Genomic DNA, 22,615 nt, shown 5'->3' with positions numbered 1-22,615 from the left:
CTGTATCCATACCCCAGCAGGTCAGAGCTGTTCAGACAGCACAAGAGGAGGACCTACACGATATTAGGTAGGTAGTTTTACTGGAGCGGCTCAGGAGAGCATTTCATAGTCATGGAGGTAAGTTTGGGAGTATTTTTGTCCATGCTGACATATGTGTTCCCAAGAATACAATAAAATCTAATTGTGGGGGTCAATGCAAAGCAAAATAACAGAGAAATAATATATCTTGGCAGAAATTTAATCCCAGTTACTCTGAGTAATCCACAGACTTCACAATGAGCAGCTTTTTGTTGGAACCATTTTACCTACATCCACATAGATGCGTCACCAGATCAGAGCTTTTGGGACGCTGTTCACATGGCCTCATGTCCATGACCCAACCAGCCAGAGCTAACCTTGCTGCACAAGGAGGGCTTACACACTATCAGGTGATTTTAATGTTGTGGCTGATTGGTGTCCAATACGTGCCGATACTGAATTGTTATAACTGAAAAATCAGGCAATAAAACCCGGCACAGTGTGAGCACCAATCAAGTTCTCGAAAAAAGTCTGAGAGTTTCCAGAAGAGAAGTGCGAAAGTGCACTCAGAGCACAGATAACAGCAGCGACTGTGCCAGCAGTGGGTCTATTTTACACCAACAGACTCAGATCAGCTTATACATCAGTTCATTAGGCACCTACTTACCATGAAAAGGCCACCGTGACCACAAACAACCCACCACCCACACTGTACGCATTTGTCTCTCCTCTCTAGCTTGAACCTCATACCACGCTCTCTCCCTCTCTCCCCCACAGACGCACAACTACACACTGATACACAAACACAGTCTCCAGCAGCATTCTGTTTAATCAAAATAGGCCTGCCCTTCAACACATTTACATGTCTCATAATGGGGCAGACTCAGTACGAAGCCCGTCATTACGCGCACCATTAAAACACAGCAGTAGACTAATCTGGCGCTTCCATAAGCAACAGCAGCAACAGCAGGAGCAGGAGGAGACGCAGCAGAGGACACGGGAGTGGAGGCCGACGCAGGAGAGGAGGCGAGAGGAACGCAGAGGACGACTTGTTTACCTTGAAACAAGTCGTGCGGGAAACCGCAAAAGAGGAAAACAGAAAGAGGAGGAGAAGCTGCTCTCGAAAAAAAAAAAAAAAAAAGGGAGCAAGGAGGAGTAGCGAGAGGAAGCAGCGAGGGGTGTCGGCGAGGTAGCAGGAGCAGTAGGTGAAGTGTGAGAAAGAGCAGCAGGTGAAGCGTGCGATGTGTGACGAGAAACAGCAGGAGGAGACACCTGGGGAAGAGCAAAGGGCGGAACAGCGGGTGATAATACTTGGGGAGGAGAAGAAGAAGAAGTAGTAGAGAGAGGTCACACTTGAAGAGGAGAAGGAGAGAGTGATGCTTGAGGAAGAGCAGCAGGAGCAGGAGAGGGGAGAAGAAGCAGGAGCAATGGGAGACATGCAATGCAACAGTAAGAAAAGGAGGAGCAGGAAAGGGTGATGCCTGGAGAGGAGAAGAAGATTGTGTTTGAGGAGGAGCAGCAGGAGAGTAGATTACAAGATGAAGAGGCAATATGAGACGCTTGAAGGAGCAACAGGAGATGATGCTTAGGTAAATGAAAGACTGAGAAGCAACACAAACGAAGCAGTGAGCGCAAAGGAGGTCATATTTGAAAGGGTGGCAGTGAGAGAACGAGAGGCGACGCTTGTAGAAGACGCTCAAAGATGGAAGCAGTGGGATAGGATCAGACAGCAGAAGGAAAAAGTAGCAGCTAGGAGTCATGTTTGAGGAGAAGGAGCAGGAGCGGGTGGAGAGGCAGCAGGAGTGAAATATGATGCTTGGAGAGGAGTAGGAGATGTTTAGAGGGAAGCAAAAAGGTGTGGCTTGGAGAAAACGCTGAACGAGAAGCAACAGTTGAAGCTTGGGGAGCAGCAGAGGAGGTCATATTTGAAAGGATGGCAGCGAGAGCTAAAGGAGACAATGTCTGCAGGAAATGTGTTTGAAGGAAAGCAAAGGGAGAAGCAACTGGATTTGGTCACAGTGCAGAAGAAAGAGAACCATGGGGAGTTATGCTTGGGGAAAAGGAGCAGGAGTGGATGAAGTGTGGAGAGGCAGCAGGAGTAAAATATGATGCTTGGAGAGGAGGAGCAGCAGTAGGAGATGCTGGGAAGGAAGTAGAACCAGAAGCAGCAGGTGATGCTTGGTAAAAATATAGTCCTAAAAGCAACAGACAGAGCTTTGGGAGCTGTAGAGGAGGTCATATTTGGAGGGTGGCAGCAAGAAAAAAGGGAGGCGGTGTTGGAAATGAGCAAAAGGAGATTATGTCTGCAGAGGACCAGCAGGAAAAGATGCTCGGAGAAGAGCAAAGGGAGAAGCAGGAGGATATGATCAGTGTGTAGAAATAAAAGGGGAGAAGCAGCAGGAGTGAAACGTAATGCTTGTGGAGCAGTCATATCTAGAAGACGGCAGCAAGAGAAGAGGGAGGTGATGTTGGAGAAGCGCAGTAGACAATGATGTCTGCAGAGAACAAGCAGAAGTGGATGTTCAGAGAAAATCAAAGGGAGGAGCAGTGCAATATGCTCAGGCTGTAGGAGCTGGGGGAGTCGTGGTTAGAGAACGGGAGCAGCAACAGGAGAGGAGGAAGGGTTGATAAGCAGCAGGAGTGAAATACGATGCTTTGAGAGGAGCAGCAGCAGGAGATGTTTGGAAGGAAATAAAACAAGAAGCAGAAGGAAATGCTTGAAGGAAGAAGATGTATGACCGAGAACAGCCCAACAAGCTTTAGATAAAGCTTGAGGAGCAGCAGAGGAGGTTGTATTTGGAGGATTGCAGCTGGAGAAGAGGGAGGTGATGTTGGAGAGGAGCAGAGGAGCCAGAAAAGATGCAGTAGTAGGATATGTTAAGAGTGTAGAAGCAAAAGACTCAGAAAAAAGAGTGGGAACTGGAGGAGATGGAGATAGGAGAAGCAGCAGAAGTTTAAAAAAAAAAAGATGTTTAGAGGGGAGCAGAGGCAGTAGGAGATGTTTGAAAGAGCAACAGGAGGTGATGGTTGAGGGGGGAAATAGCCCAAAGAAGCAATAAATAATTTTTAGGGAGCAGCAGAAAAGGTCAAGGAAAGAATGAGTGGGGTGGAGGAGGAGGAGAAGGAGTGGGAACAAGAGGGTGGAGAAGCAGCAGGAGCAAAATAAGATGCTCGGAGAGGAGCAGTGGCAGGAGGAGAAAGTAAAACAAGGGGCAGCAGGCGATGCTCGGTAAGAAGCAGCAGCAGCAGCAGCAGTGAGGGATGCAGGAGAAGCAGGAGGTCAGATACGTGCTGCTTTGGGAGGCAGCATCTCTGAGTTGGACAGACTGCACCAGCAGAGACAGGAGGTGGTGTTTGGAAAGGGTGCCGGGGGGCGAGATGACTGTTCGGTGGGGAAACAGCAGGAGGAGCAAGAGGTGATGTTGGGGAGGAGCAGCAGAAGGAGCGGTGGGGGAGGAGGCAGCCTGGAGTCACTGAGCACCTGTGAGCTGTAATTATGATTCACTTTGCTGCTCCAGGTGAGCGGCGGCCTGCACGGTAATAGAGCTACAACAGTGCACTCAGGAGGAAGAAACACGGTAATGTTTGATAAACCCCACACATTATTCTAGAGCATATTCATATCCTTTGATATCAATGGACCGTGGAGGGAGCGGATGTAATTTAAGCCTGTAACATGACCAGAATAGAAAGGCGTTTTTTGTATTTTATGTCTAGGGAGGACATCAAATTGACATAGATGACTACATCATAGCAGAGCATGCAGGTTACTTGTATTTCTAATGTCATGCATGTATTCATGTGTGCAGATCTCCAAAATTCCAGCACTCCGAGGCAGTTCTCCCTCACCCATCACCCTGCAGAAACTTACAAAAGCAACATCACATAAATACCACAGTTTAAGTTCAACACAGAGCTCCGGATAAAGTTAAGCTTTAAGTCGACAAGGATAAATCAAAGGATGATAAAGCAGCCTGGCTGACACTCCTCCAGCCTGCTGCTTTCCCCACACTTAGTGCAAAATTAATTCAAGGCTTCACCCTGCATCAGCTGAGCACTGAAAAATGTCCCCTCTTGTCTTGTGCCCACCTACCTTCCACTGTGCACACCGAAGTAATCACACAGAGGAGCAGCGCAGCCCAAGTGGCCGGAGTGGCCGCGGTGGCTCCCCGCCTGTCCTCTCCCATTATCCGGCTGCTAGAAACAACAAATCCCCTCAGAAACACGCTGTAGTCCTCTGCTCGGCAGTCACATCTCAGTCCTCAGTTGGTGTGTGCTGAACCGGCAGAGTCTGGGGAAGACTGCTGCTGGGTTTCTGCTCTCTCCGCTCTCCGCCGCTTCTTTCTCACACCTTTCTGTCCAATCAGGAGATAGGATGTCGGCTCGTAAACCAATCACCCGTTCCTTTCCACCTGACCCAAGCTCAGTGCCCAATGGTCAGGTCTCCCCCGCCCCGGCATGGCGGCTGTGTGACGGGACTGCGACACCTAGTGGAGGGAAAGAAGAGCAGCAACCAAATGGATTTATTTACTGGTCTCCTCAGGGACAGGATGGATGCTGCGTTATGATGAGATGGCAGTTGTGGGGTTCTCGAGCATGGTGCTGCAAAAACATAACACAACACAACATAACATAACATAGCGCAACACAACATAACATAACACAACACAACAAAGCATAACATAACACAACACAACACAGCATACCATAACATAACACAACATAACATAACACAACACAACACAACACAACACAGCATACCATAACATAACACAACATAACATAACACAACACAACACAACAAAGCATAACATAACACAAAATAACATAACACAACACAACAAAACACAACACAACAAAGCATAACATAATACAACACAACACAACATAACATAACATAACAAAACAACATGAATGAACTTGAATTTCACTTGGGATTATTAAAGTGTCTATCTATCTATCTATCTATCTATCTATCTAACATAAGGGTTGCACAGTGATCAGTGGATCGTCCCCTCTCAACCAGAAGATCCCCAGTTCTTTCTGTGTTCAGTTTACATGTTCTTTGTGCATGTGTGGGTTTTCTCCGGGTTCTCTAGCTTCCTTCCACAGTCCAAAAACATGCAGAGGTTAATTGGTGATTCTAAATTGTGAGTGTGCTGTGACAGACTGGTGACCTGTCCAGGGTGTCCCCTACCTTCACCCTGAGTCAGCTGTGATAGACTCCAGCACCCCTGTGACCCTAATGAGGATTAATCAGTGTAGAGATAATGGATGGATGGAAGATAAGACAAGATCAACTTCATTGATCCCTCACCAGATAAATTTACATGTTACAGCAGCTGGATGTAGATAAGGTAGAAAGAAACAGGAATAGCATTACAAAAATACAATAAGGCTAAAAATACAATAAGGCTAAAAATAAAGATGTAATAATGAATGTCACATAGAGACAATACACAAGCCGTGATGAATTTACATGTATGTGTATATACAGTATATGACAAGGTGAGTTTACAGATGGATATGTACACCTATGACTTCATGAATTTGCATAAGTACAGGTTTGACATGGAGGATAATGTACCCACTATTCTGTTCTTGTAGTAAAAAACATTATTGGGGGAAAGACCAGTGTTAAACAGGATGTTATTAGACATGAAGAGCTGTAAGAGAGCAGTGTTATATCTTGTTGATTGATGTAGATGAGAGAAAAACTCAATTTTGTCGCTGGGTTTTAAGGGAGCAACCTTTGATTGTCTACCATAGAGAGAAAACAAGTGTTGATACATGCAACTGGTGAAATAGGAGGGAACCAGTGCTCCCTTCAATCCATCCATTATCTATACACCATATAATCCTTACTAGGGTCACATGGGGCTGGAGCCTATCCCAGCTGACTTAGGATGAAGGTAGGGGGCACCCTGGACAGGTCACCAGTCTGTCACAGAACTACACCTAGGGACAATTTAGAGTTATCAGTTAACCTCAGCATATTTTTGGACTGTGGGAGGAAGCCGGAGTACCCGGATAAATCCCACGCATGCACAGGGAGAACATGCAAACTCCATGCAGAAATGTCCAAAGCCCAGGCTGGGATGTGGATCTTCTAGTTACAAGGTGACAGTGCTAACCACTGATCCAGTGTGCAGCCTCCTCCTGTCCAGTTAAAATCTTCTTTTCTTTTACCTCATTAACACATCCATATAGTGTGTTTTTCCAGCTTCAATCTGCTGTGTACCAATGACAGTCTCAAAAACACTGATTCCACGATTTAATATGTAACAAACCAAAAGAACCAATCCTTTCGACCTCCAGGGTGGAGCTTTCTGTACCATTATTCTCATTTAGAATAAGTTTAAGCATGCATATCTGAATTACTTCAACACAACAACTTACCATTTTATAGTTTGCTGTCATTTTGTGTTCCAGCTGCAGTCAGCAGAGAAAAAGGCAGGGACAGATTTTAGAGAAAGTAACAATGTAGAGACCCATTTAAACCACTTTAAAGTAGGAAAGTGTTATTATAAAGGAAAATGACTCTATCTATGTAACTTTAGCATATGGAGACAAGCTTTCAGGAGTTTAATCAATGACCAGAGAGGGATAGCAGTTTATATAGTGTATTTTTACATCCTGGGTGACACATCAACAAGCCATGTACAATAAGCTGTCAACACCATGGCTGAGTATTTCCACCTTGAAAAGGAGGACGGTCTCAAAAACATGGATTCAGACAGCCAAGGTCTCATTTGTAATAAACTTAATGAACCAATCCTATCAGCTTGAGTGGTGGGGTTTCCCCGTTGACTCTGGATAAAGACTGACAATCTCATCGTGTCATTATCCGGTTTTAAATGGTTTTGAAGCCCAGTGGTCCAATTCCAATCTCCACCCTAAACCCAAAGCACTGCGCCCTCACAGATACTACGTTGATGTCACACCAAAACATGTTTTATGCTACTGTGGGTTAAAGACTTTATATTATACATATTTAGCTCACTTCATAGCTGTAGTACCTTAGGGAAAACATAGTTGAAATTCATCGTCATGTTATTAAGGACAAACAACTACACAGTTCTGGTTGTGAATCACTACCATGTGTTTATATATTTTTTTGTTTACCCTGTTTATTTTTTATGCTTCTTGCCTTCCTCTGGTAACCCCGTGTTTAATGTGACAGCACTTTGAATGATGGGTAATTCCCCCCAGCAAAGTCTTACAGAAAGTGTGCATAAACGGCTCAAAATGTCTGCAAGAGAGTCCTCATGCACTTGACGGTTTGACAGTGGGACAGCCCTGAGCCTTTGCACATTTAGCAGGAACACACGCGTCTCAAAGCCTGTGAGTTCGTGACTCTGGACGTTGGGAATGAGCCAATGTGTTGATTCTGGCCATTTCTATCGTGGCAGTGCCTGAATCCACCCAACTCCTGACTAATCCAAAAATGAGCAATGAGGTGGATCATGTGTGAAGCTGAGGCAGGCCTAGCAAATGTCTACGGGCATGGACCGTCCTTTAACAGCACCCTCCAGCCACACAAAACAGACTCACCATTAATTATGCATATTTTTAAGCCTTAATTCGATTTAAATGGGTGCGTTATATAAAAGTTCACCTTTGTACAGTTGCCAGTAATGAGAAAATTAGCTATAGAGAGCAAAATTGTTTTTAGCACCAGGCGTAAACATGTTTATTTCTTCTCACTTTTGGAGCCAGTCTTAAGTGGCAATTGGAGGAATTTGTCAGCCCTGGAGGGTGCCGCTTGAGATGTTCATGTGATTATTATTCTTCAGAATTGGTTTCTGGTTTAAACATATATAATGAAATTATTGCACTATTATAATTTGCCATTGTGTAACATAGTTTAGATTTACAGTGTTTGAGTTGAAGGTGAGCTGGTGTGCTCGAGCTGCAGCAAGACAGGAAGGGTATGACAATAGAGGAGGGCACTTCATAGCTATATCTGAGCCTTTTTAAGGCATGAAGTGACTATTTTTATAGAAAACAAATTTAGATGTTATTTAGATACGCACAGAAAAGTTCTTGGGGTTCATTTCAATGACTAGCAGAGACTTTAGATCCTGTCCATTTATTTGACATTATCACCAAAAATTATACTTGTTATATAGTTGTTCAACGAAGAAAAGTGAAATAACTTCAGTCAGGAAAAATTCTACAAAATATTTTGTAAGTAATGGAGAAAAGTTGTGACACATCCTAATTTTGATTCATTTTATTTGTTTCAAATTGCAACAAATGCAGCGACAGGTGCCGCTAATGTGCTCCACTTGATCAGCATGTTATTGTGCATTTAAAAACTTTATTCTTTCTACTCTGCAGCACTGAGAATCTTCAGATAGTTTTCTCCAGACTCGTGACAATTTATGCTTTATATTTCCAGCCTCTTTGTTTTAAGTTCAAGAACACGGTCAGTATTCACCGGCATTAAAGTTCCATTAAAGTCACACATCAATCACGATCCTGTCATGGAGGAAAAGCTCATGTATCTCCATTAGACTATGAGAGTTTTCACTACCAAGAGGCTCAACCAAGACAGATTGGTGTCAGTGACGGACTTGACAACAGCACACTTCCTCTGTCCATGCAAAAAAACAAAAAAACAACAACAACAAAAAAATCCTCCTTTATGGAAACTACAAAAAGCTACCAAGAAAGGACGATTAGCCTTCAAGAGCACCTCAAGGCACTCTGAATAATATGTACACATGACCACTCCTGTCTGAGGCAAGACAGGTCAAAAATCAAGACTTATAATCTTCAGAGACTAAAATATGTACGAGATATATAGAAGTTGCCAAAGAGATGAAGAAATATCATGTGTACATTTTTGAAATAAGTGGATGTCCTTGGTCTGGTCGATTGGAATTTCTGTTCTCTATACTGTAACACCATGGGGTCTTGACCTGTGTTTGACCTTATTTTCTTTTATGAGACAAAGAATTGTATAAACACAGTCCTCACAGATGCAATCAAGCAGCTGAGTTTTCAGCACAACTTGTTTTTGAATGTGTGTGCTGCTATAAGTCCATATGTCACAGTTGAAGAGCAAAACCCTTGAATTTATAACATTTTATTCACTTTGCAACACACATAAAAAAACATGTAGGTGTGTTTGGTTTCTTCAGACTTTTAGCCCAAGGCCTCAGGTTAAAAACTAAAGTATCGGCTGAGTGGTTTTCCAGCTGCTCACGACAGGAGAGACCCCGGGGTTAATTTGCTACATGAAAACAGCCTTTGCAGTGTTAAGACGAAAAAAGCCAAGACTAAACCAGACTCTGTGGCCTTCTGTGCTTCAGGGGATGAAGACGATTAAGTAAGTAACAGCTATGGTTCACCTACACGATTCACTTCACTGATGTTGGCTAATTAGACCTCCTTTCAGGCCTGTGTTGATTGACATTTCCCTAAATGTTCTCTTAGCACCTGTTAAGATGGGACACTTTAATCAGTCTTGCTGGTACCTGAACATCTTTAAAGCACGCCCAATTTGCCACACTGAAAGCCTCTGTTTCACTTTCTAAGCTATATGACCTACTTTATCTCTCACTGGATAAAAACAAATGAATGTGTGTAGAGCATGGGACCTCAAGATGAATTTGTACATGTAGTCAAGGGTTTTGAAAGTCATAAGACACCATATTCAGAGGGTTTCAACCATTGATCTTATGAATATTGACCACAGTAACAGGAAAGGTGAAAGTCTAATGTATCTGTGTGGATCGCTTTTCAGACTGTAGTACCAACAGTATGTGTAGTGCTAGAGTTTTAGGACCTGGTTAATTGCTTTTAAAAGATTATTTACTAACCATTCCCTCAAACCACGTGTCTAAGATTGTGTAAACTGCCATCTGCAAGCAACAGCTCTGGCCCATGAACACAGGACTTCTGTGGGTGTCCTGTGGTGTCTGGCACCAGGACATAGCAGTCGATTCTCTGGGTCCTGTGGATTGTAAGGTGGGGCTTCTATATGTCAGGTCTGATCTACTGAATCTGAAGTCACACATGCATCTGAGTAATTTGGATCTTGGGGTCGTGTTCCTCAAGCTTTCCCTGAGCAGTTTTTGAAGTGTGATGGGGCACAAAGTCCTGCTGATGGAGGGTTGGCGAACGTGTTCAGGTAGGTGTTGAAGTAACTGACCGTAAGGACTAAAGATTTCCCAGCAGAACATTGTGCTGTAACTTAACAAATTAATTCACTTCACCTGTCAGCGAATCTCATGTTGTGACTCCATAACAATATCATGGAAAAATGAGTGAACAGGCAACACTGGAAAGTTTTCAGCTTCCTACAACAATCTAAAAGTTTTAATAACAGGAGCAGTAAGAATGGTGGTGACTTTGGATCAATCGACTCTTTAGCTTTCTGTCCTGTCTCTCCTCTCCTTCATCCTGCATCTCTCACACTGTCTCTTACTGTTGTGACATTAGTGAATTTCTTAGTTCGTTCGCTGTCTGTCAACATGACTTCTCAGCTGTCAGTGGTTTTTTATCACACTACATCACTGTACCAGTCACCTTGATTCAGTGGCTGCTGCATCTTATACACATAGGCCAGCATCTTGAACAGTTTGTATATGAGTGCATGCAAGTGACATGCAAACAAATAGAGGGAAATGGCTCTTATCTTAAAGTCAGCAGTTGGACAAATGTAGAATTTCCTTCTAACCACAGGTGGAGACCTAAAAATCGATTCCAGACCTGCTGGCTGCCACAAGAGCCGAACAATAATGTTTAAACAGTCTCCAGAGTTAAGACTACTCTCTTTAAATTGTGCAGCAAGAGTTGTGCAGCCTTTGGTGAAGAGAAAACTCTGTCCAGAGAGACTCAAAGGGGTGAGTAAACTTTGATCATGGACTGAAGGGTCAGACAGCGCTGAGCATCGATTAATCTTCTTCATGTCTAGACACAGTAGAGTGAAAAGCAGCAGTGTGGCAGCGTACGGCTGACGTGCTTGTCCTCCTACATCTAATTGAAATTCAGTTCAGATTTTACATTTACTTTCATATCATTTGCAATTACAGGACACGACCCATTTCAGGAAAGACACGAGTCACTTCAGACAGATGTTTGCATGGGGGTTGCTCAGTCACAGTTACATAAGATACTGACGCCTGGAAAGGAAATGTGAGCTCTGAAACACTGAGCATCATTCAAAAACAGAAACTCGTGGTGAGCTCCCAGTGTGTGTGTGTGTGTGTGTGTGTGTGTGTGTGTGTGTGTGTGTGTGTGTGTGATAAGGCGGTGACTATTGTTGTGTAACCATAGGAAAACCAAAAGAAATGTCATTTGTGGGGACCTCATTTGGGTCCCCATGAGGGGAAACAGTGTTTTCTTGGCCATGTTGTTGTTACTGAAAAAAGTAAAAGTGCAAAAACGTTTCTTTAGGGTTAGACATTGTTTTGGTCTGGGTTAGGGTTAGGGTTAGGGGTGAGATATGAATGGGAGTCAATGGTAGATCCCAACAAGGATAGGAATACACAGTGTGTGTGTGTGTGTGTGTGTGTGTGTGTGTGTGTGTGTGTGCGCGCGCGCGCGTGCGTGCGTGTGTGCACACGCATGTGTGTCTGTGTGTCTCCATTTCATTCTGTTGTATCAGATTTAAAAACATCAGCATCAGGAAAATAAATCATTCATTAACTCCAAACCCCTGACTGGTGCAGGATTGTTGTCAGCCCCATTTTCCCCCAGCAGGGCCAGATGAGGCTTGTCAGCGCCGGTTACAGAGAGCTATATGTTTATTTATAGCCGCAGTGCATCAAGCAAGTCAAGACTTTTCATAGACAGGCAGCAAAATCATCCAAGATTCACTGTTTTTGACTGGAGTGGGATGCAGTCTGGAACTGGGTGTGGCCTTGCAGAAGAAACAAGTCATGACTAAATCTGGTGGTCACAACGTATCCGGCACTGTGTCAGAAGAACCCCTGGTCCCTGACTATGTATTTTTGACTTATTCTGACTTGAAGCGGTGCATCAGAGCAGAGGTATTCATGCTGAGAGCAAGAGAAATGCTCAGAAATTTCGTCAATTAAAACAACTTTTCTTTAAAAAAAAGAAAAAGAGCCCCTTATTTTCTGTCTCCCTGAGTGACAGCCACTTAGCTCAGCGCAAAGACTGGAAACAGCAGGAGACACCTATCCTGGCTCTGTTGACGGGTCTCAAAATCCAGCTTTCAACACCTCTAAAGCTCTCTGGTTAAAACCTTTCATCTTGTTTGCTTAATACATTCAGAAAAAGAGGTGTAAAAACAAACAAGTTTGTGGTTTCCACTGTGTTAATCAGTGAAATTTAGAGCCAAATGTTAACCCTCGACTCTAGTTTGAATACTAAGCTAAGTTTATTGCTTATTGGCTGTAGCTTTTTTTTTTTTTTTTAGAAATTATGTGTACCTTTCAATCAGTCATTGATTTTTTCACGTAACTCTTGGCAGCACAGATGTTATTTTGCTATTTCATTTCAATAAACTAAAACAGAAGTACACACCTGTGCAATATCACTTGAATGCCAAATTATTCAGAATCACATCACCTCTCAATGACTGATTTTTTCTTGCGTTTAAAGTATCTTGTCTTGTGAACACTTTACAAATTCTTTACAAAGACTGCACTGACAAGTCAGGCCCCAAAGTACAGACTCAGCAAAAGTGAGCAAAACCTGTTATTTGCTGAAAGAAAACTGTGTACATCTGTGATTTTCATTCAGCTTAATTACATTAAATAATCATAAAGTGACCTGTGAAACAGCAGAACTTTCTTAATATTGGGCTGTGACTATCTGTATGTCTGCATCATGGTGTCACATGGAAAATAAATTTCAGATGACCTGAAAAACTGTACAGGATGATCAGGTACATCTGAAAATGAGCTCAAACACAGTGGCAGCAGAAATCAGTAGAATGAACCACAATACCACCAATCAGAGCAGCGTTCTAGCGCTGAAGAACAGATGGACGAGTGATTCAGACTTGGCACAGGGGTTATTTATGACAGCATAGAGAGTATGATACACATTGAATGGCACCAACTTCTTTGGATGGTGTGCAACAAATAAATCCTTTGATGCTATAACGCGTTCCAATATATTTGCCTTTAGCCTGGTCAGAACCACCACAGAGATGGTATAGTCCTGACAGTGAAGCACAATGGTGGAGATGTGATGATATGAGAGCAAAAGGTGTTGGGGAGATGACACAGAGATGGAACCATAAATGTCTGTGGATATACCGAAATACTTGCTGACAAGATGACCTAGCTTGGAAAATCCAAACTGAATCTCCATGTAATCTCCTATCTCCATGTTAGGAGATACAGGAGAGTCAGTTTGGCATTGGACGAATTGAATCGCGTTTCCCTCCCGGGAAAGTTTGGTACGACCAATCATAGCACGGGAGGCGGGACTTAATGCTGCGTCATCTTCCGACGATGAGGAGGCAGTGGATGGCTCGTTACTTTCGGCTTCTTGCCATTATTTGTACAGAGGAAAATCCCGTTCCAAACGTGTGAGTAAATTTAAGCAACTTTTACACATACGCACCGACTTGGTTTGGCTCCAATTTAAAGTTATTCCTAACACCGCTAATCGTTCGGAAGGAGTCTTTTGTTGCGTAGCCTTTTCAAAAAAAAGTGTTGTACTTGAGAGTACCCCATGTATTCGCAGATTTTTGTGACAAAAACGGCAGTAATCGTTCACCGCGACGCTTTCTCGGCTGCATGCCATTGTTGTTTGGACTACATGGACTTCAAGGTCGATTTGTTTGTGCGTCACATCCGTGTTACGCTGATTGGTTCTTTCTTGTTCAAGCTGCATTCGTTAGCCCCTCCTTTTTGAAATCATCTCCTATCATCGCAATGCCAGACTGCCTTTATTTGTATTGATATTAATACATAAATAAAGTCAGTCTGGATTTTCCAGGCAAAAGATGACCCCTAATCAGCGGAAGCTCAGCAGAGTAGGAATACTCCAGCATGATATTGATCCAAAGCACACTGCCAAAAAAGTTTCTGGAGAAAAAATATCGAAAGCCATAACATTGCCAAGTAAGCCGTCTAACTTGAATCAAGCAGTACACCGTTGGGGTGTTTTATAGAGAGAGATAGAGCAAAACCACCCCTCCTCTCTGAAGAAAGGCAGAGCATCTCCCTAAAAACATGGTATACATGTCAAGGAGGATTGATTCTGTCATCAAAAATAAAGGTGGGCAAAGAAAATATTGGAAAAAAAACTAAACATTTTAATTTCAGCGAAAAAGATTCAAATCATTTTGAATCTTCCTTAAAGCAGACTGATGTTTGTTGCACTGAGTTCCTACTGTGGGGCCATTATTTTTAATACAGTAAACCAAAGCTGTTACTTTTCAATAAACTGTTCAGTGTAGAAGAGATGCAGTTACCGTAAGGTGATATATTTTTTGACAATATGGTATTTAAGTGATACTGCAGGGGTATACTCACCTCTGCTGTATTCTATATTTATTTCAACAGACGGAAATCAATCAAATCAAACTGTCCATGACAAAAATCCACTGCTACAATCAAACAGAGTTTAATGGATGAATGTGTGATTAGATACACAGATGAATTAAAACCAACTCAATACAAAGCCCCAGAGTGCCAGTGTAAATGTATGTGTGTGTTTGTAACACATCTGCAAGAAACAGAAATCCTAAATGTACCAGTATAGTAGTGCACACTGGAAGAAAGGCATGTCGAGTAAATGATCATTTACCAGGTAATGTAGACAGTATTCTGCAAGTATCCTGTATGTACAAAAACCTTTCAGGAACTGAGGACCGTTGTTTCCTTAGTGATGCATTTTTTAAAACATGATGCAGTCCAAACCAGGGGAACAGGTTGTCACGTGTTCAGCGTGCGTTGGGCTGTCTAAAAGTGTACAGTGTAATAAGCTTTGGTTTGACCGACTATATATCAGCCACTGTCAGGAACTCAACATAGGCGTGCATTCATCAATCCTCTCTGGTTTTACTGTGTCGTGAGATGTTTTCTGTTTCTGTGGAGATTTTTTGTGTTTCCTGCAACCAGACGCATCAGAAAAATGTGCAATTTTCTGTCTTCAGAGCAGAACTTGAGTAAACTGTTCAGGTGTGCTTGTTCGTATGAGTTTCGATGAGACTGCTTACGTCTTTACAAAGGTGATGCTAAAAAAGTGGTCCATTCTGTTTTTCTTTTTGAAATGGTCGGGTATACAGTAAAAGTGAGGTCAAGTCTTGCAATCACGACATCTCATACATTTGGGAAGTGTGATAATTTATCTGCAATACTTCAAACAAATCCTACTGAATGTTTCTGTTTATGCCAAACACACACCAAAACATCTGGACGACTACATCACAGATTATGGGAGGGAGATGTTCATTGCCAATAGAGTATTATACTGTACATTCACGGCTCAATATGGTGCCAGTCTTTAAGCTAATGTACACAAACATTTACAGCGTACACAATGTTTGTAAAGGTAGACAACCTCGAGTCAAGTTATAAAATAAAATAAAATAAAAAAAGGGTGCCACATATCGGGACATCAAACATTTTTTTCACACAGCTCTGCAGCCTGTCGACTGGACACTGGAGCAAAATCATTATCTTCATCATCAGAGCCTTCTTCATTCTCAACAGTCATCATTCTCCTCTTCGTCTTCCTTCAACCGTCCTCATCCAATTAATCCACTGAAACCAGCTCAACAAATTGAATCACACTCAAACTAAGACATATTTAAACTCAGCAAAATAAAGAATATCGTCCGTTTTTGCTCCTCACAGTCAAAGGAAATATCCATTCATTCCCCAAAAAGTCTTTTTTATTTTTTTGGCAAAAGTTATGTTCCAATCTTCCCCCAACTGAACTCCCGTTTGTCCTTCACGTGGTTCAGCCCTGCTCCAGACTTCAGAGTCTGACTGGAGGCTTCGGCAGGCCATCATCGCTGGAGCAGCAGGACGGTCAGAGGGAGCAGCAGTAGGAGGCCACAGAGGCCGGCGTGAGACGTAGCAGCGCCTCGGACTCGGTTGTTGTCCGGCGAGTAGGCGTACAATCCCGGTCTGCTCCGAGGACACTGACCGCCTACGCACATCCCGCTTCCTGAGCCGCTGATGTCATCACCTGGGAGGTTATCAGAGACAGAGAACACACTGCTGAATGAGAATTTGTCAAATACTTTATATTAAAGCATGTTGAGGTGACCAGTTTTTCTTTTTTTTTGGTCAAGAAGGATCCTTCAATTGCTCTTGATAAGCTTCCCCTTTGCAGTTTGTGATTAGGTCCAAGCAACTGTCAAGAATGCAACGAATGCTTTAATGAGGACATTTTGTCTTCAAGTCTGGTTTAACTTTAATGCAGTTAGAACATCGCCTCATTGTGGTGGTGTATGTCATCTACACGTGTCAGCTTTGTAATGATGATCACACACAGACATTTTCACTAGATTGTACATTTCATAGGACAAATGTTAGAAAAACACCCACTTGCATCCTGGAAGTCCACGTCGTTGCCTTCCAGGGCATTTTTCAGCCTGTTGCTCATGATCTTGAGCTGCATGATCTGCTGCCGGATGGTCATGTCTGGCTTTGTGATGTCCAGCTCCACTTCTGGGTTGTTGATCTGATTGGCCAAACCGTCACCCATCACCTCTGGAAGGTATCTGATTGGAGGATAGAAGTACGTTCACATGATGGTTCAAGTCTTGGTTCATGACTTATATGTGATCCTTTGAGGATTACATTGTGTGCACTGATAATGTAACACAATATCTGTTAAACGTGAGTTTAAATGGTTGTGAAACTGTGATCTAGTTGGTGTTCAGTGACTTTTTTGCTCTCAAGTTCCAAGTCGGACATAGAAACCTTTAAAAATGAGGGTAGTTTTGCTCAGAAAGAGTACAGTGCAGTTACGTGTTAGAACTGTAGCTGTTTAAACACTTGCTGTGCTGAGTTTTAGACACTTAAGTCTGGCATTTTGTGTTTACAGCACAATACACACAAGCACATAACACAGACATGATGGTACTTTGGCACTTGTAGGGATCCTCACTGACAAAATGCATTTAGCGCCATCGCCTTAAATCCAGTAGCTTGGTATTGCCCTCTGATGGACAATAAAATTGAAGCAGCAGAACCAGGGGTGCTGTTTTTGTTAGTCAGTACATCCTTCTTGCGCGCCAAAACCAGTTTGACTCAGAAGCACAGAGTGTGATTGGAGATTTGAGGGTGTTATGGTAAACTCATGTCTCAACCAGAGGTTTACAGAGCAGGTTACAGAGGTCAGGTAAGCTTATTTCTTTTCAACTAACACCCTCAGGTTTGATAACATTTTTAAAATTCTGCTCTTCGGATCGAGCAAGTTATTACCTGAGGCATTTTAGAAGAATTGGTAGAACTCCTAAATATTTTTTAAAAAAAATCTCTACAAAGCCTGCAAAGTCTGATAATCAGCAAATTCAGTGAAATCGATCCATAGCTCTTCTTCAGCTTCACAACATGTTCAGACCAACACCCATACTGCTGTGTTTGTCACCAGAAATACGTGCATTAATTTAGTTCTGTCAATGCATTAAAGAATAAGTCTGACTGAAAGTGTTGTTTTAGGGCTGGGGAAGCCAAGTAATTTTCATTCTCATGGACCATTACATATCTACACATATTTAAGGCTAAGCATGACTGAAATCAAGCATTACAACATTAAGAGTTACTGAGTTATTGGCCAGACTCTAATCTTAAACACTAAAAACAGACTTTAATTGCTAATTGGCTTATTTTGAGCAGGATTTTATATTCTTAAACCTATTTAAAAATGTAAACAACAGCAGTTAATCCATACTCCAGTCCTGTGGTTCATCGTTCATCTAGAAATTAATCCTGGTTGGAATTTTGTAAACTTTATCGAGTGCACAAAAGTACACTAGATGTCGCTGTAGAGCTTCAGACACTTTATCACAGCAATAAGTCACTCAGCCACACTGACACACACAAATTTCATACTTCCTAATCTGTCACACACAGTCAGCCATTCATCTATATTTCATGGCCTCTCTCACATTATTCAGACACACACACACACACACACACACACACACACACACACACACACACACACACACACACACACACACACACACACACACACTTATATTTTATGTCTTTTGACTGTCAAATATTTCTGCTCAGGATGTATCGCATCACTTGGCTGTGTTCCAATCACTTTAAAGACAAAGAAGTGTGTGTATCTGTGTGTGTGTGTGTGCGTGTGTGTGTTGATTGTCAGGCGTGTGGCTGGATAGCGTATCAGCACATCAACAAGGCATCAGGTTGTCCTATGATCCATCGACACACGGACTGAGGGAGGCAGGAATGCGTACAGCGACGCGTGTTTGTGTGAGCACGAATGCTTGTGTTGCAGGATGTGAATTTCAGGTTTCAAGGTTTCAAATTACTGCGAAACGTCAACACCAGAGCATACATTTCCATTCAGTGCAGTTCTCAGTTTGTCACAGAAGAAATAGCTTGTTGTCTCTTTGTTTGGACACAAGCGCCACGCATGGCTTTCAGGGAGAAGAAGTGAAGCAGCGTGATCAAAGCTATTCCCTTTGTTCTCAGCCTCTGTTAGCTTTTAAGCGCCAAAGAACAAGAGTTTCCACTTTGGAGTGAATCTTGTTTGTGCACTGCATGAATAAAACTCTTGCTGCACAGATTTCAGACCCTGAAAGTGTTTTATTCAACACTATAACTTCGATTTTATTGGTGGAGGATAGAGGAGCTGCTCAACTACCTCCCTTTAAACCCTCTGCTTTCGTTATTGAGAGTCTTCACTGACAAGTTCACAGGGTTTAAAGATTGTAATCAGATGAAATAGACAGTGAACTTCTGTATTGGCAACTCAGGAGGTATTTAGCGAGTGCAAATACACAAAACATTCCAGTGCTGATCATATCTAGACCGAGTCTGAACAGAAAGGGGATTTGATTATACAGAGGAAACATGCAGTGCATTAGATCCATTTTTAATCTCATGGGCCCCAGGATATGTTCAAGGTAATTTCACTACTTTTACTTTTAAGCCCTTATCTTGGTCATTATGAGGTCTGGCCTTACATGCCGTATCTCTTTTTATTTAGAGGAGTCTAGGCTATCCTGATCTTTCACCATTTAATTTGATAATACTTGGAGATTTTTTATATTAGCTTTCATACTAAATTGTTGTCTTTTAAATAGGTATTTCACCATAAAAAAAAGCAAAAAACAAACTTGCAGTAGATATTTTTTCATAATTGTGTGGAAGAAAATATCTGGATTCTGGAAACATCTGAACCATAATGGTTGGAGAGGGTAGGACTTAGAATTTGAGACAAATATGTGCTTTAGTGCCACTTCACTGAAGTCTTCACATACTGTAGCCTACTTGCAGAAGAGTTAAACCCGGCAAATGTTTGTCCCCAACGTCCAAACAAGAGGCCCTTATTGGCCACTTTGGCTTAAGCTGCCAGAGTCAAGGAGCACCACGGCCTACTTATGCACAGATGACCTGCGAATGTCTTTTGACCACAACTTTTGTGTCACTGCACAGAAAAGATGCAATATTGGGTGCTGATTTTTACTGAAAAGTGGAATGCAATGTCAGTCTGATGTTTAACATCTAAAAAAATCCTCGCTGTCTTACAGAGAAACACGGTATCTTCAGAAAGGGTACATTCTGTTGTTTATTTTGATGCATCAATACATTATGAAATGATCACTACTTAGTGACTTATTAACCCGAGAAGCAAGAGTGTAAATGTGGGTGTAGAAATAACAAATTTGCTAAGTACTAATATACGTGTGTCTGTGTGTGTGTGTGTGTGTGTGTGTGTGTGTGTGTGTGTGTGTGTGTGTTCTTGCTCCATTGTGAGGACCATTTTCTGCATTTAACTATCAAAGTGAGGACATTTTTACAAAGTGAGGACATTTTGGCCAGTCCTCACTTTGAAACAGCCATGTTTGAGGGTGAAGACTTGTTTTTAGAGAACAGGTATGAATTGAGGTTTGGTTAGGGTTAGGGTAAGGATTAAGTTTAGGCAATCAGTTGTGATGGTTAAGGTTAGGGTAAGGCTCTAGGAAATGCATTACGCCTATGGATGTCCTCACTAAGATAGAAGTACAAACATGGGTGTGTGTGTGTGTGTGTGTGTGTGTGTGTGTGTGTGTGTGTGTGTGTGTGTGTGTGTGTGTGTGTGTGTGTGTGTGTGTGTGTGTGTAAATATAATACAAAACTCCAGTTCCACTCTTTCTTGTGTTGTGGTATTAACATATAATTGCACAGATATGTTAACATCTAATGATAATCAATGAGTAATTCTAAAAGATCAGTGGTCCACATCCATGAGCACTAAACTATGATTAAATGTGATATAAATTCCTTTTTCTTCTTCCCCATTGACACTTCATCACAAAGTCAAGCAACGAGGATTGCTGGAAAGGTCAAGCCGCATAGCCAAATTTGATATGCACCACATGTCACTGCAGTATATACTTCAACCAAGAAGACGGATGTAAATTTGGACAAAAAGTGCATCCGTCTGGCTCCGTGGGTTAAAGAACTAGCGCATAATGCTCAGGATTTCTCTCTCACCTGGCCTTGGTAATGCCATTCCAGCATTTATCCTGACTGTTGACTCCTGCTACCACTTTGCTGCAAAGCGCCACAGGGAGCTGGATCCAGTACAGACGCATCTCCCTCAGTTTACTGTACAGATCTGATACCTGGGAGGAAAGACAGGTGGTTAATTTGCTTGTTTTATTATTGTTTTGAAAGGTCACACCCTTTATCCTGTAGTTTGGTTAAATAATATTAAATAAGTCATAACATGAATCATTTAAATTTAATAGATATGAACAACACTGTACGCTGTCAAATACAAAATATGCAGATAATAGCAACCTGGGATTTAGTCTAACACAATACACAAAAAAGAGATGTAAACATAAGCCGAAACTTCTGAGTTTCCCATGAAATTCTACAATTTTTCATATGTACAAATACAAATAAATCTATGCTGGACTCCCAAGAAAAATTTAACTGTACACTAAAATCAATCATTTAAAATCCCCTTGAATCAAGCCCTACGATTGAATGTAGACGTACACACCTGCATTTCTAGCCTGAGTCCGGCCGTCGGCGAGGGTTTGTACTCTGATGCCGTTAGGGAGCTGCTCTTCCTCCTCGGCTCGTGAGCTGTGGGACTTCCTGTTCCTGGTTCACCTGGAGGTCCACAGGTCTGGTACACCTACACACATAAACAACAAAAAGGCATCCATGTTACGAGCTGTAGCTGCCAGATAAAGACATACGTGAGTTATCACAAACACAAACAAGCACAAGAAGTCATTCACTGCTTCGTTTGTATGTGTGAGAACTACAACATCCACTAGATGTCGCCACAGACAAGAGTTTAAACTGTGAGGACGTTTAGACTCTTATAAGCTACCTAACTGGACTCTTTTTGTATTGATACAGGCTATAGTGCAGGGGTGAACATTTTAAACAGGAGTTATATGTAATGCAAAGTTGTCTGTTATCATTAAAGTTTAAAACAAGCGAAAAATTTTGCTCTTGTCTTTTACAAGATCTTTCAGAGAGTAATAGTTTGTGTCACATCTATAGGTACACAACATCAACAGTTATAACCAAATCTTATTCAAGATGTTTAATAAAATAAAAAAAAGTGCCACAAGTCCAAGTGCATAAGTATGCTTTTGGCTTTTCACTGTTAATAGTGACAGATGTTACCGTTCAAAACATTCAATTTCAGATTGAGCAAGAAACCAATAACTTGCTGACATTAATGAGAAGGGTGATACTGAGATCTGGATTTCAGTAAAGAGGCCAGGTCTGGTTTGAGGGAAGTGGTTGAAATGCGTAAAATGTCACGTAAGTGGGAATCACTTAGTCTTGACCTCAGTCGGTTCTTGTTTATGACAAGAATATGTTTATTTATGTTTGTTCATGACAGAGAATGTCTGCTCACACAAATATGTGGAGCCGAATAAGCTCAGCATTTTCTTGCCAAATGTTCGCATTTCTGGAAACCTGCCTTTATCCAGCTGCCCGTAAAAGTCGACAAGAGAAAGCTGCTGGTGTTTACCGCGCCGCTCATCATCACACTGCAGCTCAATGGGCTCCAGCTGCAGCTGTGGAGGAGCATCATCAGGGTCCACGGAGAAGGGAGAAGAGAAAAGCAACATGTATTTTTCAATAACTGCAAAATCCAGAAAGCGTTTGTTAAATTCCATAGAAAGAGATGCGATAGCTGTTGCATAACTCATCATTTGCGCACCGATGTTGTCCTGTGGGAAACTGTCGATGACCTCTTTCAAAGCTGGGAAGTGCGCGGTGCAGGGCTCCGTTTGGGACAAGTGTCTTTGGAAAAGTTGCAGCTTGGTTCCAAAGGTGTACAGCTGACTCACCACTGCATTTTGTCCTTGCAGATTAACATTCAGCGCATTCTGATGCTTAGTTATGTCAACCAAAAAAGCCAAATCTGCCAGCCATACAGGATCGGACAGTTCTTCCATCGGTTGCCCCTTTTCACCCAAAAA

At 42.2% G+C, this 22,615-nt stretch overlaps 2 protein-coding genes and 1 long non-coding RNA gene across 3 annotated transcripts in view; 1 reads left to right on the top strand and 2 right to left on the bottom strand.

The window, feature by feature from the left end:
• The window catches only part of LOC110966046 (ephrin type-B receptor 1-like), a 119,094-nt gene extending 114,620 nt beyond the window's left edge, over positions 1-4,474 (bottom strand). Inside the window, exon 1 of the mRNA XM_051946972.1 lies at positions 4,112-4,474. Within this exon, the coding sequence (XP_051802932.1) occupies positions 4,112-4,205 (94 nt within the window). The 5' untranslated portion in view covers positions 4,206-4,474. The remainder of the gene's footprint in view (positions 1-4,111) is intronic.
• Positions 4,475-11,125: 6,651 nt separating this feature from the next.
• The window catches only part of LOC127533593 (uncharacterized), a 61,439-nt gene continuing 49,949 nt past the window's right edge, over positions 11,126-22,615 (top strand). The window contains exon 1 of the long non-coding RNA XR_007941355.1: positions 11,126-11,407. This is a non-coding gene — a long non-coding RNA (uncharacterized LOC127533593). The remainder of the gene's footprint in view (positions 11,408-22,615) is intronic.
• The window catches only part of gpc1a (glypican 1a), a 52,726-nt gene continuing 44,669 nt past the window's right edge, over positions 14,559-22,615 (bottom strand). Inside the window, exons 7-10 of the mRNA XM_022209253.2 lie at positions 21,166-21,303; positions 20,649-20,779; positions 16,515-16,690; positions 14,559-16,152 (exon numbers count right to left, since the gene is read on the bottom strand). Of these exons, the coding sequence (XP_022064945.2) occupies positions 15,971-16,152; positions 16,515-16,690; positions 20,649-20,779; positions 21,166-21,303 (627 nt within the window). The 3' untranslated portion in view covers positions 14,559-15,970. The remainder of the gene's footprint in view (positions 16,153-16,514; positions 16,691-20,648; positions 20,780-21,165; positions 21,304-22,615) is intronic.

This window comes from Acanthochromis polyacanthus, chromosome 4 (genome assembly GCF_021347895.1).
Source record: "Acanthochromis polyacanthus isolate Apoly-LR-REF ecotype Palm Island chromosome 4, KAUST_Apoly_ChrSc, whole genome shotgun sequence".
Lineage (NCBI taxonomy): Eukaryota > Metazoa > Chordata > Actinopteri > Pomacentridae > Acanthochromis > Acanthochromis polyacanthus.
This window is presented reverse-complemented; position numbering and strand designations above follow the sequence as displayed.